Consider the following 19579-nt stretch of genomic DNA (forward strand, 5'->3'; position numbering starts at 1 on the left):
TTTCAGTGGATTTGCCTTTACTATATGCATGCTGATGCCAAGACGACAATCTCAAGGGATCTTTGTCCTTAGGTGTATTTCCATCAACCTCTCAAGAGTCTTCCACATAAAGGATGACAGACTAACGAAAACCTTTCGCCTTCGTGTGGTAAGGTTTTCCTGCTTTCGGAATGAAAATGACCTTCGTGTCCGCCCATCCCACAAGTATATATGACCCTCTGATACAAGCAGAGTATATCTCCTCTCAAGCTACAGTCTTTACACAGATTCTGAATATTTGTTGTGTCCATAGGCAGGTTAAGTTCAAAGATGGACTTTATCAGCCCATAGGTTGATATAGGCCCCATATAGACAGATTAATGATCTTGGCATAATACAGAGCGCATTTATGACCCAATTTCGCTGAAATTTAGAACATTGAACTGTGTTAGAGTCTTCGAGATCCGTGCGTTATATGGTCTAGATCGGTCTATATTTAGATCAGTGTGGGACACATGTGCTAGTGTGCGTAATATTTCCAACCCCATGAGCTTATGTTCGCATACACAAATATGTGCAATAGTGTGTGTGCATTTGCCCGCCACTGATTTAGATATAGCTGCCATATATACAGATCTCCTGGTTAAAGGTCTTGGATCCATAACAGATGCATTTGTTATCTGTTTTCGCCGAAATTCGCCACAATGAAAGACGCATTTATTATCTGATTTCGCTAAAATGCGGCACAATGAGTAGTGTAAGGCCGTTCGACTGAGGGGGACTTTAGTACCGAGCATGCTCTAGATCGGGCTATATTTGGATATAGCTGGGCCTATAAGAGGCGAACTTATTAACAGATTTTGCTGTAATTTGGTACAGGGAGCAGTGTTAGGCTATTCAAAATCCGTGTTCTTTATGGTCCAGATCACTTTACATTTGGATATAGATGTTACGTATGCCGATCTCCCGATTTAAGGTCTAGGGGCCATGAAAGGCGCATTTTTTACGGTCTAGGGGCCATAAAAGGAGCATTTTTTGTTATCGGATTCCGCTGAATTAGGAAAGAATGAGTTGTATTAGACCACTACACATCCTGAGTTTAGTGTAGATCCCACTTTTTTTGGACATAGCTATAGAGACCAATCTACCATCTTATGGTCTAGAGCAGTTGATTGTGTTAGACCCCTCGGCGTGCCTGGTGAGTTTGATCCAGATCGAACCATTATTCAATAAAGCTGCTAAAGTTTTATAACGGTGTATTTTTCACCGAACTGACGAAATGATGCATATCCGAAATGGTGGGTATCCAAAATTTGGGCCGGCCCAACTTAATGTGTTTGTACTTGTTTAGGGTATAACCCTCCACCATAGGATGGGGGTATACTAATATCGTCATTCTGTTTGTAACACCTCGAAATATGCGTCTGAGACCCCATAAAGTATATATATTCTTGATCGTCATGTCATATTAAGTCGATCTAGCCATGTCCGTCCGTCTGTCCGTCCGTCTGTCCGTCCGTCCGTCCGTGTGTCGAAAGCACGCAAACTTTCGCAAGAGTAAAGCTAGCCGCTTGTCCTGTCCGTCTGTCTGTCTGGAGGAATAAAGCTAAGGAATTGACATTTTGTACAAATAGTTCTTATTAGTGTAGGTCGGTTGGGATTGTATATGGGCTATATCGGGTCATGCTTTGGTATAGGTTCCATATACACTAATCTCACAATTTAACTTCTTGAGCTTCTAAATTTTTGAGAAGAGAGCCTCAGTGAGGAGTGGCACTGGCTTTTAATTAAATACTGAGTACCAATGATACTCGAGATGACAAGGCAAGTTATTGGCGCTTTCAAATAACCAATGGCCAACCTCAGCGTTTGTTCTCAGGTTGGGGGCGGCTGAAGGCAAGCGTCGGATCTTGGAGCAAGAGGCTCGCCACAACGAGGGATACATGTGCAATCGCCCAAAACCCATGCAGTTGGGGCTCTGGGGGAGTAACTCGTTCCGCAAAACTATGAGAATCACTCTGAGAAACAAAGGAATAGTAAAAACGGACCCCCCTAATGTTGATGACCCACGTAAACGAAAAGAGGACCATGATTTGCCTATCTGCACCTGGAATGTCCGCACTCTCTATAGAGAAGGTGCAAACGAAAAAGGGACCATGATTTGCGGATCTGCACCTGGAATGTTCGTACTCTTTGTAGAGAAGGTGCAGTATACACGCTGGCGGATGTATTACAGAAGTACAAGCCAGATATTACCGCCTTACAGGAAGTGCGATGGACTGGGAATGGCGTCACTACAATACCAAACGGTGACGAACTCTACTATAGCTGCCATAACACGAGGTATGAATTTGGCTATGGATTTGTGGTAAGTCGGAGACTAAAACACCTTGTCTCCAGCTTTACTCCGTTTAATGAGAGGTAGTCACAATCCTTATAAAAGCCAAATTCTTCAACATCAGCCTTATTTGTGCCCATGCCCCGACGGAAGACAAGGGCGAGCAGATTAAGGATATTTCTACGAGCGCCTAGAGAGAGGATACGACCGCTGCCCCGCCCATGATATTAAAATCGTTCTGGGAGATTTTAATGCGATGAACTGGGAAGGAAGACATCTTTGGTCAAACAGTCGAAAAGTTTTGCATCGACGAGATAACGCCTAGTAATGGGTTGAGGCTGATAGATTTTGCCGCGACAAAAAACATGGTAGTTAGTGGCACCAAATTTCAACATAAAAATATTCACAAGGCTGCATGACTGTCACCCGAACAAAACACGAGGAACCAAATTGATCACGTTGTGATAGATGGAAGGCATTCATCCAACGTGTTAGATGTACGATCGATCCGTGGAGCGAATATAGATTCGGATCATTACCTTGCTGCAGCATAGGTTCGCACCCGTTTGAAAATGGCGAGGAAAGTACTATCTGACACTTCACAAAAGCTGGACATTGGAAAGCTGCAAACACAACAAATGGCAGTGGCATACTCCACTCGACTGACCCAACTGCTTGATGAAAGCACTCCTTGTTCCGATGATATAACGGCCCGGTGGCAAACCATTGATCATTCCATGGAAAATGCCGCGAAATTCGTACTTGGGTGCCGAAAGCCTGCCCCCAAGAAACCCGTGGTACGACCAAGAGTGTCGAGATGCTACTGAAACCAAGAATGCGGTATATAGAGCAACCCCACAATCAGTAGCAACGCGCCATATGAAGGAGAGGTATCGGGAGAAAAGGAGAGAGGAGAAACGTCTATTCCGCAGAAAAAAAGAGGAAATGGAAAGACGTGAATGTGAGCGAATTGAGATGTACAGGAGTCAGAATGAAGTCCGGAAATTCTACCAAAGAATTAAACATCAAATCGATGGCTTTGGTGCAGCCACATCCTCCAGCAGAGACAAAGAAAGAAATCTGGTAACTGACGCAGATAACATGCTGAGGATATGGAAAGAAAATTTTACCTTACTGCTAGTGTCCGACGTTGGCGGCCAAGAGGATAACGCAGAACCAATCCCTGATGATGGTATAGAATGTTTACCTCCTCATCAGAATGAGGTCCAAGTAGCAGTGACCCGACTAAAGAACAACGAGGCAACGGGAGCCGACGGGTTACCCGCTGAACTATTTAAGACCGGAGGCGACACGCTGATAAGGCATATGCATCAGCTTATCTGCGCAATCTGGAGAGAAGAACGCAACCTCAGCATACTATGTCCCGTACACAAGAAAGAAGACAAGACGGAATGTGCCAACTACAGAGGAATAAGTCTCGTTCCCATCGCATACAAGATACTCTCGAACGTACTGTGTGAAAGATTAAGACCTAAAGTCAATGAGATAATTGGGCCCTATCAATGCGGCTTTAGAACTGGTAAATCTATTCAGACCAGATGTTCACACTGCGCCAAATCTTGGAAAAGACCCAAGAAGGACAAATCAACACCTACCATCTCTTTGTTAACTACAAAGCCGCCTTCGATACTCCTTTAGGTTCAAAGGTATTTCAAGCCATGTCTGAGTTTGGTATCCCTGCAAAATTATAAAGACTCTGCAGAATGACACTTGTTGATACGCGTTCTTCAGTAAGAATAGGAACGAATCTCTCTGAACCATTTAATACCAAACAAGGTTTCAGACAAGCAGACAGCCTATCGTGTGATCTCTTTAATATCCTGCTGGAGAAAATTATACGAGATGCAGATGAGTATAGATAAAGCACACTAATCACAAGAGAACACATGCCACTCGACTATGCCGACGACATTGACATCATAGTTCGGTCAGTGGAAGTAGTAACTGCAGCCTTTGAAAGAATCGAAAGAGAGTCAATGAAAATGGGTCTGGCAGTAAATGGAGATAAGACGAAATGGATGGTTTCAACTCCCAAAAAGCCTTGCACAACCGAGCAGATAAAGAAAATGGAGAAAGTTGGGAACCACAACTTGGAGATAATCAGCAATTTTATTTACCTCGGCACCGCCGTAACCGAAACGAATGACAACAGTTTTGAGATAAAGCGAAGAATAATACTGGCAAGCAGATGCTACTTTGGACTAAGTAAGCAGTTTAGAAACAAGGCCACCACTTGACAGACGAAGATTACACTATACAAGACACTGATACTACCCCTGTTGTTATATGGTTCTGAGGCATGAGTACTTGTAAAACCAGATAAGGCAGTACTTGGAGTATTTGAGAGAAAGATTCTTCGTAAAATGTATGAACCAGATTGCGTTAATGGAGAATATGGGCGTCGTGTGAACTACGAGCTGTATGACGACGATACCATAGTTACACGCATCAAAATATAAAGGCAGCGTATTGTCACGTTGTCAGAATGGATGAAGAAGCTCCAGCAAAGAAGTCTTTAGAAGGCAAACACGGTGTTACAGACAAACCGGGAAGTCCAAAAGCCCGATGGAAAGATCAAGTGGTGGGAGACACCTCGAAACTTGGTGAAATTTTAGAATGATCGCAAAAGATCGAGGCGCTTGGAACGCTATTCTACGTTCGGCTAGTGGAACAAATGTTCTGTCATAGCCAATTAAAGCAGGTAGGAGCTTAAAGAGGGTGCAGTTCTTGTCCATTTTTTCTAAACTTTCGCAAGATGTGTTTTTTTTTTAATTTCTAACAATTGTCAGATTTTTTTAAGAATTTTTGGAAATTGGACCACAAATGATGATCTGGCAGTTCGAAATTTTTCGAAATGCCAAGGACTACCTAGGGTTTTTTTCCTGGTTTTTCTTCGATTTTATCGAAAAAACCCTTACTGTTCAGATCCTTCATGCTATCTATCAAATTCAAGCTACCTGTTTTGGCAAGAACAGTCAGGGCGTAATGCCGAGTTTATATTTGATACATAATGCCATATAAACTCCTTCCCAATAATACAACTCAACACTAGCGTCCACCCAATTTGTTTTGTTTAATTTAAATGATAGGAAGCCCTAGTTGAAAGGTCCTGTAACAAAGGCTACATACACACCTGTTATACCACAAACGTAAGGACGGACCTTGGATAATTTGTAAATGTAGGAAATTAACTTTTGCATTAAAGCCATTTTAAAATGCTACAATATCCTGTCTAGAACTACAAACTGTTCTCATCCATCCATTGTGTTTTTGTGCAAATATTGTCGTTCATTTTAATTCGTTTTTTTTCCCCTGGTTTACTGTTTGCTAAAGATTTTTAATTACAATACAGCGTCAGACATTTATCTGTGTGCTCGTTGTTTTCTTCATTACCAACAAATTCAGCTTAATGTGGCTTAATGTTGTGTACCTAGGAAAGGGATGGAAGTGTGTACAGTCGTATATCCTGTGGAATAAACACACATACATGCGTCAATGTCTCTCAAGAGACCAAAAGAGGGAACATTGAAACACGGCGAAACAGGCAGGTTGTTGAAATGTAAGTTTTTTTATTACTTTTTTTTCTTGTACCAAAAGGCCGACGTCGTCGCTTATGGTGCTGTAATGATTAAAAGTAAAATATCCTTTAACATATACAAACACACAAACACACACACACACACACACTTGCATAATATAGCATAATGAACAAATGGCAATGTGTATGGCTTCCGTTTCCTGCCATCCATATACATATTGGAATGGATGAATGTTCCATGTGCAAATTTCAATGTATTTCTAATTGCTTACTGCACAAACAAATCGTGATCTTCCCCTTGGATTCGCAGCAATCTCCTATACGGGGCAGCATATTGCAACTCCACCCCCTGACATTGTCACATTAATCAGTATGGATGACTTTGTTGAAATCGCATGAACAATATGCTGATTATCAGACATATGCAGATGGAAATCGGAATGTGTATGTGCTCAGGTGTAACTAAAAGTCAGAGCCTAGCTAAGAGCATCAACATTTCAAGGATACCAAATAATAATAAACTAAAGAGCTTTTTCTCCATAATGTACAAAACACATGGTAAAATGGCAGCAAACATGAAGAAATAAAGATTGGAGAGGAGTCTGTAACTAAAATGGCATAAACTGCATGGAGTTAAAGGTTGAACTTTTTTTTTGCTGAAAATTGTCTCTATTAATATGTGATAAAAGTTTTGATTTCCAAATGAAGTTAAGTCCCTTAAAGTGAAAATTGGGAGATACATATAATGGGAGCAATATTTAAATCTGAAACGATATCTAAGAAATTGAGTAGTGATCTGAAAAGATACTAGAAAAAACTTCATGCCAAATTTCGTCGTGCTCAGTTAATGCAGGCCAGAATCCGAGGATCGTCCACTGGCTCTACAGTAGCGTGATTAGACCAATACTTACTTCAGCCTACTTGATGGCACAATCCGCATCGTTTGGGTGCCAAGTCATTAAGGAGTAAGAGGCCAGACGATTTGGCAGTAAAGGCAAGAGGACCGCCGTCAATAAACTTGGTTAAACCGAAGCCTTTCGGGTCGATGCAGTCCGAGTTAAGTGCGTGGGCCACGAACGATGGACGGCGAAAATCCTATGGGGTGATCCGGATCGTGAGAGGACGAAGCTTTAACTGAAAGGAAGTAAGACGGAGGTCAGTATTGCTTTTGGTACCATAATGGGACACATTACGAGCTCATTTATGCAAAATCGTTGCGGCAAGTAATGATGAGACGTTGGAGCATTTCCTATGTCATGGCCCGGCTTTCGCGGCTAAAAGACACCGGTACTTAGGTGTTGAGCATAAAAGACATTGACGAAAATCTCAACAGGATTACGGCTGCACTGATGGGGTTTTTTCAAAGATAGTTGTTCTCATCGGGAAAGGATATCAGCCCTTAAAAAACCCTGCATGACCGGGGAGATTCGCAATATTTGGAAATATTGTTTTGCCCAAAAAGTAATTGCGGCTTTTTAAAAGAAAGTAAATGCATTTTTAATACAACTTAAAATGAACTTTAATCAAATATACTTTTTTTTCTAAAGCAAGCTAAAAGTAACAGCTGATAACTGACAGAAGAAAGATGGCAATTACAGAGTCACTAGCTGTGAAAAAATTTGTCAATTTGCCGACTATATGAAAAATCCGCAATTACTTTTTGGGCAACCAGGTCCGCAGACTTTTTAACAGATCACGTTGTAAGAAGAAGTTTATTGGAATGTGTATTAGGCAAGGCCCAAGTAAAAATATGAGAATACCAGAGCGGCAAAATGAGCCTCCTGGAAGCATTTCCTCGAACAAGTCGATAGTGTTAATGACGCCGATGAAAAAGTTTCTCTCATAAACCCATGTCCCAACTGAAACTTTACTAGACGACATGGGAATGGGAGCAGAGACAACGGAGGACATGTTAAGGCTTTTGAAGAAACCCCATTTTCCACAGGATACGACGGGACTCACGGAAACACCGGAAATGAGGAATGAGGTGATCGAAGGTTTATCATAACGGAATTATGCTTAAGGAAGCCTTGAGGAGCTTCAAACCATTAAAGTCACCCGGACCTGATGGAATATTTTCGGCGTTACTGCAGAAGGAGGCAGACTATTTAGCCACTATTTTCACAGCGTGCCTGAACTTGCATATACTCCAAAGCGTGGCAGGAGGCAAGGGGGTTATTTATACCCAAGCCTGGCAAGGCAAGTTATGCGTCACCAAAGGCCTATAGACCTACACGCCTTATGTCCTACACAAAACCATGAACGTATTGTGGGTACCATGATAAAAACAGGACATACGGCGAACTTCTCAAATGCAAACATCATGCCGATGTCCAGGGAAGGTCGGTGGAGACTTCCCTGCACGAGGTTGTGCATAAATTAGAAGAATACTTCAATGCCAAAACGTGCACTCTGGCTGTATGCATTGACATAGAGGGGGCTTTTAATAATGCGTGCGTACTGACACACTGATCCAATCCTTAGACCATAACATGGTGAACCCGGTCCTTAGAGATTGGATAAACCATATGCTAAGCAACAGGTGGATAAATTGTTTGTCCCATGGCATAAATATAAGGGATAAAGTGGCACAAGGCAGGCCACAGGTTGGGCAGTTTATCGCAAATTATTTCAGGCTGTCAATCTTCCTTTGTGTTCCGGTTTTCAAAATTCTCGAACCGTTTCAAATTACAAAGAAATATCTCTACTCGTTTTCACACGGCATGTTTTTTACTCGTTTTTTTTTCGATTTTCTACCACTGTGTGACGTTGCCCGCATAAGCGATTATCCTGGTGCCATCTACGACCAAACAGGAGTTCATTTATCATTAGGTTCCACAGAATGTATCAGATTGTCATGTATAAATGCGAGATGGAGCGACGCAAAGGTCATATTCATTCCGAAAGCAGAAAAACAATACCACACGAAGGCGAAAAATGTTTGTCCTATTAGTCTGTCATCCTTTATGCTGAATGCTCTTGAGAGGTTGCTAGAAACACATCTTAGGGCAGAGATCCCTGGAGATCGCCTGTCGCCAGCATGCACATATAGAAACGGCAAATCCACTGAAACAGCCCTTCATGACCTACTCGGCTACATAGAGGGTGCTCTCGCTGTCAAGGTAGCATTTCTTGACATTGAAGGTGCCTTGAATAATGTAAAACCGACGTCAATCATGAAGGAGAGGAACACCTCAAGGAGGTGTACTGTCTCCTCTACTTTGGAATGTAGCCATTAAGAATATAATATTGTCTCTGGAAGAAAAAGGTGTAAAAGTGGTCGCGTATGCTGATGACGTGGCAATTGCGGTTAGGGTAACAATTTCCCAGCACTTTAAGAGATATACTTCAGGAAAAGCTAGGTGCAACAGCAAAGTGGGCTCCCGAGAGTGGTCTAGGTATAAATCCGTGCAAGACAGAAGTAGTTCTTTTCAGCAAGAGATACAAGTTGCCTACAATGGCACCTGTCTCCTTGCAAGAGGAGAATGTTCCAGGAAATTAAACTTCAAATCCAACATTTCAAAAAGGGCAAGAAAGGCAACTCTTTACTTATACATCTCCAAGAAAGCCATTGGCAAAAGTTGGGGGTTTAGATCGCGTGTCATGCATTGGGTATATACTGCAGTTGTCAAACCTATAATGCTATATGGTGTTGTGGTTCGGTGGACGGCGCTTCAAAAGTCCACCTACTGTTTAATACTAAAACGGATCCAAAGGATGGCTTGTTTAGGCATCACAGCCGTCTGATGCTACATCTTATGCCTCTGGATATTGTGACTAGACAAATTGCAGCGACCACTGGCGTGAGGTTACGGGAGCTTTCTCATTAGTCATGTGGCGGCTACTGACACTATGTGATCCTTGATACAATCTCCGATGTTATAGGCAGTGTGGATAACACCCTACCTGAGCTGCTTTTTGATAAAAAGTACGGTTCCACTATTCCTGATAGAACCGATTGGAAGTACGATATTCCTGGTAACAGAAGTTACATAGACATCTATACGGATGGTTCCAAACTAAACGACCAGGTGGGCTTTGGGGTGTATTCTTAAGATCTAGAACTGATCATATCGAAAAGGTTATTCGAACACTGCAGGTTGCATCAAGTGGAGATCCTTCAATTAAGGAAGTGATGAAATGGCTAAAATATAACATCATAACGACGATTGGCATAAATATCTTCTCAGACAGCCAGGTAGCCATAAAATCCCTAGAGAACATATCTCTGAACACAAAAACCGCCCTCAACTTCACTAAAATTCACCTGTTCTGGGTGCCGGGCCACATAGATATCCCAGAGAATTGTAAAACGGACGAAATTGCAAGACTAGGAACTACCTAACACACTCCAGGGACACTGGAATCTGTGGGTATGCCTCTAGCGACACGTAAGCTAAGTGTGCAGGACCACAATCGAAAAACAACGAATGATAGATGGTCACAAAGAGCGGGCTGTGAGCATTCCAAAACTATGTGGGCTAATCTAGACTTGAAGAGGTCTACTGTTTTGCTGTCATTGGCTAGAACAGACGTCTCAGTCTTTGTCTCCGTCATAACAGGTCACTGTCTAATCGGAAAACATGCTGACAGACTGAACATGCTGACCATCAACGACTTTTCCAGAAGCAATGAGGACATCGAAGAAGAAGAGACAATAGAACATATTAGCAGTCAGAAGGAGTTCCACTTTAGGTTCTGATTTCTTCGAGAACCTGTCTGACTTGGCGGATGTGAACATTCGCAAGTTGTTGGGCTTGTGAAAGCGATCTGGAAGGTTCAACGGTAGGAACTAGAAGGCATTTTCCTTCTTCTGTTCCTGTGGTATCACAATGGACGAAAAAGTCAAGTGAGTGTGAAGGCAGACAGACACTTAAACCTAACCTAGGTTCCACAGAATCGGCGAGAAAACCCTTTCCTGGGGCGATCTCTTTTCACCCGCCTCCTGACCACACTATCTCCCATGTTCGCATTAATAATCCTGCCATAAAGCATATTATTACTCTACTAGTAGAGTATGGGTCCAGTGCTCTGACTATCGATCCTATCTTCATGTTATTGAATATCCCCTTCTGTCGGAGGGACAACACAAACTCTACCACTTCGTGTAGGGGCACCGACCTGCCTTTGAGGAATGCGTATTGTGCCCCACCGAGGTTCTCCGGCATCAGTCCTCCTCTCACCTTCAGGTCAATCGGTCTCTCCAATGTTTTGGGCAAAAACGATGACTGATATCACCTCACCCTGTATAGGCAGTTTATTCAGTATAAACCATTGTCAGTTATGAATCTTCGATGAATCCTCGACTTCAAATAGGAGGTCTATTATCACCGAGCTTAATAATACCCACCACCGAAGGATGGGGGTGTGTTCATTTTGACATTCCGTTGGCAACACATCGAAATTTCCATTTCCGACCCCATAAAGTATATATATTCTTGGTCACCGTAAAAATCTTAGACGATCTAGCCATGACCGTCCGTCTTTCCATCTGTGTGTCGGTGTGACCATCTGTCTGTTCAAATCACGCTACATCCTTTAAAAATAGAGATATTGAGCTGAAGCTTTGCACAGATTCTGTTTTTGTTCAAAAGCAGGTTAAGTTCAAAGATGGGCTATATCGGACTATATCTTGATATAGCCCCCATATAGACCGATCCGCCTATTTAGGGTCTAAGGCTCATAAAAGCCACATTTACTATCCGATTTTATTGAAATCTGGGACAGTGAGTTGTGCTAGGCCAGTCGACATCCTTCTTCAATTTGGGCCAGATTGGTTCAGATTTGGATATAGCTGCCATATAGACCGATATCTCGATTTGAAGATTTGGGACCATAAAAGGCGCATTTATTATCCGATTTCGCCGAAATTTGAGACAGTGAGTTGTGTTAGGCCCTTCGTCATCCTTCGTCAATTTGGCTCAGATCGGTCCAGATTTGGATATAGCTGTCACATAGACCGATCCCTCGATTTACGGACTTGGGACCATAAAAGTCGCATTTATGGTCTGATTTCGCCGTAATTTGGGACAGTGAGTTGTGTTAGGGCTTTCGACATCCCTCTTCAATTTGACCCAGATCGGTTCAGATTTGGATATAGCTGCCATATAGACCGATCACTCGATTTAAGGTCTTGGGCCCATAGAAGCCGCATTTAAAATCTGATTTCGCTGAAATTTGGGACTTTGAGTTGTGTTAGGCCTTTGGACATCCCTCTTCAATTTTTCCCAGATCGGTCCAGATTTGGATATAGCTGCCATATAGACCGATCACTCGATTTAAGGTATTGGGCCCATAAAAGGCGCATTTATTGACCGCTTTCGGCAAAATTTTAGCCAGTGAATTGTGTTGGGCCCTTCGGCACCTTTTTTCAATTTGGCTCAGATCGGTGTAGATTTGGATATAGCTGTCATATAGACCGATCACCCGATTTAAGGTCTTGGGCCCATTACAAGCGCGTTTATTGTCCGATTTCGCTGAAATTTGATACAGTGACTTGTGTCACTCTTTTCGACTTCCCTCTTCAATTTGGCACAGACCGGTTTAGATTTGAATATAGCTGCCATATATACCGATCACTCGATTTAGGGTCTTGGGCCCATAAAAGACGCATTTATTGTCCGATTTCGCCGAAATTTGGAACAGTGAGTTGTGGTGGGCCCCTGGACATCTTTATTCAATTTGTCCGAGATCGGTTCAGATTTGGATATAGCTGCCATATAGACCGATCACTCGATTTAAGGTCTTGGGCCCATAGAAGACGCATTTATAATCCGATTTCGCTGAAATTTGACACAGTGACTAATGTGAGGCTTTTCGACTTCTCTCTTCAATTTGGCCCAGATCGGCCCAGATTTGGATATAGCTGCCATATAGACCGATCACTCGATTTAAGCTCTTGGGCCCATAAAATGCGCATTTATTGTCCGATTTCGCCGAAATTTGGGACAGTGAGTTGTGTTTGGCCTTTGGACATCCCTCTTTAATTTGACCCATGTCGGTTCGGATTTGGATATAGCTGCCATATAGACCGATCTCTTGATTTAAGGTTTTGGGCCCATAGAAGGCGCATTTATTGTCCGAGTTCGTCGAAATTCGGAACAGTGAGTTATGGTAGGCCCTTTGACACCATTTTTCATTTTGGCTCAGATCGGTCGAGATTTGGATATAGCTGCCATACAGATCGATCTCTCTTTTTAAGGTCTTGGGCCCATAAACGGCGCATTTATTGTCCGATGTCGCCGAAATTTGGGACAGTGAGTTGTGTTAGGCCTTTGGACATCCCTCTAAAATTTGATCCTTATCGTTTCAGATTTGGATATAGATGATATATAAACCCATTTCTCGATTTAATGTCTTTTTCTCCCTCAAGAGGTGTCGCACTCCGGCTGATCATTCGTACTCAGCTATTAAAGGAAGTTCCTTATTATTGAGCTAAAACTTTAATCGAACAGCACTCATTGATGTGTGATAAGCTTGCTCCTGTTCCTGAATGCAGTGTTCAAGGGTAAAAATTGTAATTTTAAAGTCTTGTCCACCGGGCTCAAATGGACAGTTGTCTTGATAATTGCAGATTCTGCAATTGCTCGGTCCTGGTCTTTTTCCAGGCGCTCTTATTCTATATGTTTTGGGTACCTCATCTTTTCTTTAACTGATGCTTGGGCACGGGGTAAGAGTTGTGTTAAAATAATTGGATGGCCTCTTATTTAATCGAAAAAAAGACACTAAACGATGCCACTGAGCAGAAACAAACTACTGCACTTATGACGATTTAAGTGTCTTCGTTTCAGGTTATTCATACTATTCTCCCCATCTTTGAGTGGCATAATGAAAAGGCCTTTTGCACCCCAGCAGCATCTTTTTGAGTAGTCAATGACCAGTCGTCCATGCTACTTATTGCCATACACAAAGAAAGCAATAATTTTCAGTTCATTAATTTGCATGAGGGTTTTTACCTTTAAATCAAGTCTCTTTACCACAAAAACAAAATTTGCAACCAGCACCACATCAAGAAATTTTTATGTGGTTTTTTCTTGTTTTGTGGAAGGGAAACTATACAGAAATGGATCTGCAGTCCTATTTGTGTCAAGATGCCTTAATGAAAACTGAATTTTACTTGACTTGCTCTTTATTGTCCGGCAGTTTTTGTTTTTTCAAGGAAATTCCTTTTGCCGGTGCTTCTCTTTTAATCCCTTGTTTGTGCAAATTTCCATTTTTCATTTTTTTTTTCTTTTTGTTTTTGGGAGCACATTCATATCTTTTTTTCACTTTTGCCAAATCCCATAGTCATTATAAAAACCCTGGTATCTGTTGAAATACAGGCGCACCAGCAGATGCTGTTGCTGCAGCTGCAGGTGAAAAACAAATCTCATACAGCACTGAATAAATAAAAGGATTTGGATCGATTTAAAACTTGATTTTCCTGTTTTGTTGATATTAAACGATTTTCAAACGAAAAAAATTGAGGCAATAAATGAAATTTGTTATGAAACTGTAGTTTGGGGCATATAAAAGCTTTGGTTTTGTTGGCCTCTAAATTTCCATTGAACGAGTTGCGAGGGCTTGGATAGTTTGAAATTATTTCTTTAACTTTAACACATATTTGAAATGTCTCTGTTTTGAATGAAGTCTTCACTTCCTTTCGTTTTCTCTTTAGATTCATGATTGGTCAATACATTACCGTACACGGTGATGTCATTAGCCACGTTAACATTACCCATGTCATGGTCGAGGATGGTGGCGAATATGCCTGCATAGCAGAGAATCGTGCTGGACGTGTTCAACATGCTGCCCGATTAAATATTTATGGTAAGTGCATCATCTGCATAATTCCTCATGTAACTGATTGTAAACAGATTGAACGCTTCAATGGCTTTATCTATGATTTTGATGGAAATTAATCCGATTACTATGAACACAATCAATAACCAGGGGGGGCAGGGGGATGGGGGTTCTTACATTAGCTTGATCCCAATCTTTGCCTTGTAGTGTTTAGTTTTGGTAACATTGTACCCACCTTACAATTTAAGGTGGGTACAATGTTAGGAAAATCCCTTTTCCTAATGATGAACTCACTTGAATATAGGGTGCGCTTTTGTTACCACACTAGCTCCCGCTCCGCTGTGCCTTCTTTTACTTTATATGGAACAAAATTATTCTTTGAATATTTATTTTCTGCCCCTATCCCAAGGCAGCAGCCGTTTGCATGTACCGGATTGACCCGATGAAGTCCTTCATCGGCAAGGGCTCCCGCCTCAGTGTACAACACACTGCTACAACAACATCAACAACAATTAAAAAGCTTCCAGTGAAATACCATGCTACGATAAGACTATGTGTATATCGCTTGACTAACAATATTCTATCGGCGTATATAACAAGCAAAAGCGGTATAAGTTCAGCCGGGCCGAATCTTATATACCCTCCACCATGGAACACATTTGGTCCGATTCGGACCATAAGTAAATTATATGTTGGAGACTTGTGCAAAATTTCAGCCAATTCGAATAAGAATTGAGCCCCATGGAGGCTCAAGAAGTAAAGTAGAGAGATCGATTTATATGGGAGCTGTATCAGGCTATAGACCGACTGAGACCATAATAAACATGAGAGGATCCGTTGTACAAAATTTCAGACAAATCGGATAAAAATTGCCACCTTTGGAGGCTCAAGAGGCAAGGTCCAAGATGGGTTTATGTGGCAGCTATATCAAACCATGGACCGATATGGTCCATTTACAATCCCAACCGACCTACACCAATAAGAAGTAGTTGTGCAAAATTTCAAGCGGCTAGCTTTATTCCTTCGAATGTTAGCGACAGACATGCGGACGGAAGGACAGTAGGACGGACATGGCTAGATCGACTTAAAATGTCATGACGATCATGACACGCTTCCAGCGGCTCAAGAATGGGATATGTGAATATGGGAGCTATATAAGGTTATAGACCGATTTAGACCGTACTTAGCACAGATGTTGGAAGTCGTAATGGAAAGCCGCGTGCAAAATTTCAGCCAAATTGGACAAAATTTGCGGCTTGTAAGGGCTCAAGAAGTCATATCGGGAGATCGGTTTATATGGGAGCTATATCAGGTTATAGACCGATTAAGACCTTACTTGGAACAGTTGTTGGAAGTCGTAACGGAACGCCGCGTGCAAAATTTCAGCCAAATCGGACAAAATTTGCGGCTTGTAAGGGCTCAAGAAGTCATATCGGGAGATCGGTTTATATGGGAGCTATATCAGGTTATAGACCTATTAGGACCGTACTTAGCACAGTTGTTGGAAGACGTAACGGAACGTCGCGTGCGAAATTTCAGTCAAATCGGACAAAATTTGCGGTTGCCAGGGGCTCAAGAAGTCAAATCGGGAGATCGGTTTAAATGGGAGCTATGTCAGGGTATAAACCGATTTGGACCGTACTTGGCACAGTTATTGAAAGTCATAACAGAACACTACAGCCAATCAGCAAATCGGACAAAAATTGCGGCTACCAAGGGCTCAATAAATCATATCGGGAGATCGGTTTATATGAGAGCTATATCTAAATCTGAACCGACATGGCCCATTTGCAACCCCCAACGACCTCCATTAATTGCAAGTATCTGAGCAAAATTTCAAGCGGCAAGCTATACACTTTTGACCTCTACCGTGATTATGACAGACGGACGGACGGACATTGCTAAACCGGCTCAGAACATCGAGACAATCAAGAATATATATACTTTATGGGATCTCAGACGAATATTTCGAGCGGTTACAAACAGAATAACGAAATTAGTATACCCCCATCCTATGGTGGAGGGTATAAAAATGAACTTGGGTTTGTTTGTTTCTGTGTTTGTTTGCTTGTGAGTTTGTACGAAATTAGTATACCCTCATCCTATGGTGGAGGGTATAAAAATGAACTTGGGTTTGTTTGTTTCTGTGTTTGTTTGCTTGTGAGTTTGTACATGTGTTTCATCCGCATAGACTCAAAAACGGCTAAACCGATTTCTTTGAGATTTCTACAGATTGTGGGGAGTGGTCCGGAAGGAGCAATAGGAATTAAGTTTTTTGATATCCAAAGAGGGCGGAACCTCCCCCTTACACCAAAAGTACGACCCAACAATAAAAGTGGACCGATCGGGACAATATGGGACTTAAATGAAAGGTATTCAAGAGTAAAGTACGAATTTGATATTAACAAGTAAAAGCGTGATAAGTTCGGCCTGGTCAAATAGATCGCATTTTTCGAGAATTGCTATAATATTGGAGCTATATCAAGTTATAGTTCGATTCGGACCATAATTGAATTGAATGTTGAAGTCCAGAGTAGAAGTCATTGTGTAAAATGTCAGCTAATTCGAGTAAGAATTGCGCCCAAGAAGTAAAATAGAGAGATCGGTTTATATGGGAGCTGTATCAGGCTTATAGACCGATTTCAACCATATTTGACAGGTATGTTGAGAAGTAGTTGTACAAAATTTCAGCCAAATCGGATAATTACGCCCTCTGGAGGCTCAAGAAATTAAGATCCCAGATCGGTTTATATGACAACTATATCAGGTTATGGATCAATTTGAACCAATTTTAGAACAGTTATTAGAGGTCTTAACAAAACACATCGTGCAAAATTTCAGCCAAATCGGATGAGAATTGCGCCCTCTAGACGCTCAAGAAGTCAAGACCCCAGATCGGTTTATATGACAGCTATATCAGGTTATAAACCGATTTCAATCATACTCAGCACAGTTGTTGGAAGTCGTAATAACACACCTCATGCAAAATTACAGCCAAATCGGATAAGTATTGTGCCCTCTAGATGCTCAACAATTCAAGATCCAAGGTCGGTTTATGTGGCAGCTATTTATATCAAAACATGGATCGATATAGCCAATTTACAATCCCAACTGACCTACACTTATAAGAAGTATTTGTGCCAAATTTCAAGCGGCTAGCTTTACTCCTTCGAAAGTTAGCGTGCTTTTGACAGACAGACAGATGGACAAACAAACGGATGGACGGACAAAAGGACAGTCGGACACACGGACAGATAGACGGACGGGCATGACTAGATCGACTTAAAATGTAATGACGTTCAAAAATATATATACTTTGTGTGGTCTTAGGCAAATATTTCGAGGAGTTACAAACAAAATGTCAAAATTAGTATACCCCCATCCTATGATAGAGGGTATAACCGACCCCAAAACCCCCAAAATAGGTTTATTGGAGGATAATGACGAAATGGGGCTCTAATAAAATGTATTCTAGAGTAGGTTACGAATATGGTCAGGAAGGGGGCGGATATTGGAATATCAAAATCTAAAGTGGAACGATAGGGACAATATGGGTATCAAATGAAAGATATTGGATAGTGGTCCCCCAGCACTTGGTCCGATATTTGGATATCAGATACGTTTTCTTATCTTAAATACCTTTCATTTGAGTCCCATATTGTCATATTTGGTCTATGTATATATATGGTTGGTTTTGGGGATCATAGGGCGGCGCCATAGGTACCCCATCCATAATTTCACTACCACATGTTTGTTTCTAGGTCACTGTAAGAGAGCACACAAAATTTCGCTTTAATCGCACCAGCCACCTCCGAGATCGCGCCTTTCGGAACATTAGGGTAGGTTAGGTTGAAAAGAGCCCATGCCACTATGGACATCCACCTAAGCCAGTATTCGAAAAAAGAATTCCGTGCTACTTACAAAATTCGTAATTGTTTTCCATAACACGCACCTAAGTTGGTTCATGACTGGTGTAGTGTTCTCACCTAGGTATCGGTGTCTTTTAGCCGCGAAAGCCGGGCTATGACATAGGAAATGCTCCAACGTCACATCGTTTTCCATACATATCCTACTCATGCTATCACTTGCCGCACCAATTTAGCATTAGTGAGCTCGTAGTCCTACGTGTCCTGTTATGATACCAGAAGCTATACTGAACTCATACTGCCTTTCAGTAATGGTCTTGTCCTCTCACGATCCGTATCACCCCATAGGATTTTCGCCGTTCTACCAACCGTTTCGCTGTTCCACAGCATTCGTCGCCCACACCCTTTACCCGGGCTGCGTCGACCCGAAAGGCTTTGGGTTGACCAAGTTTTTTTGACGGCAATCGTCTGGCCTTTACCGCCAAATAGTCCGGCTTTTCATTACCCTTTACCTGGTTATGACCCGGCACCCAAACGATGCAGATTATGCCATCCTCAGAGAAGGCGTTTATCTCCTTATTACACTGCAAGACTGTTCGCGACCTTACCGTCCTGGTTGTTAATGCCCTTATCTCCATTTTAATGTCCGAAAAGATGTCCACACTCGGCAATTGGATATCAGATTCGTATTCTATTCGCAAATGCCTTTGATTTGAGCCCCATATTGCCATGATTGGTATATATATGTATATTTGGTAGGTTTTGAGGGTGGATATACGTTAAATCCAATTTTCGGTGACTCGGCCACACTTTTCAGCGAAAAAGGTTGCTCTAATTCCTGTTCAATGTTGGCACTGAGCTTCTCCAACTTCTTCGGCTTGTTGGCTTAGACCAAAGGCTTGACGTAGCCCCAAAGAAAATAGTCTAGACTCTAAAGGTGTCAAATCACACGAACGAAGCGACCATTTCTTGATAACACGCTCATCAAACATACTCCTAAATAAATCAATTGTAACATGTGATGTGTAGCTTGTAGCACCGTCCTATTGAAACCAC

The 19579-nt window shown here is 41.9% G+C and overlaps 1 protein-coding gene across 3 annotated transcripts in view; it reads left to right on the forward strand.

Moving 5' to 3' along the window:
* The window catches only part of LOC106091818 (cell adhesion molecule Dscam2), a 113145-nt gene that overhangs the window by 2778 nt on the left and 90788 nt on the right, over positions 1-19579 (forward strand). For all 3 annotated transcript variants that reach the window (XM_059370046.1, XM_059369985.1, XM_059370058.1), the window contains exon 3: positions 14533-14684. In XM_059370046.1, the coding sequence (XP_059226029.1) occupies positions 14533-14684 (152 nt within the window). The remainder of the gene's footprint in view (positions 1-14532; positions 14685-19579) is intronic.

The sequence above is a fragment of the Stomoxys calcitrans genome, chromosome 1, assembly GCF_963082655.1.
Source record: "Stomoxys calcitrans chromosome 1, idStoCalc2.1, whole genome shotgun sequence".
In the NCBI taxonomy this organism is placed as follows: Eukaryota; Metazoa; Arthropoda; class Insecta; order Diptera; family Muscidae; genus Stomoxys; species Stomoxys calcitrans.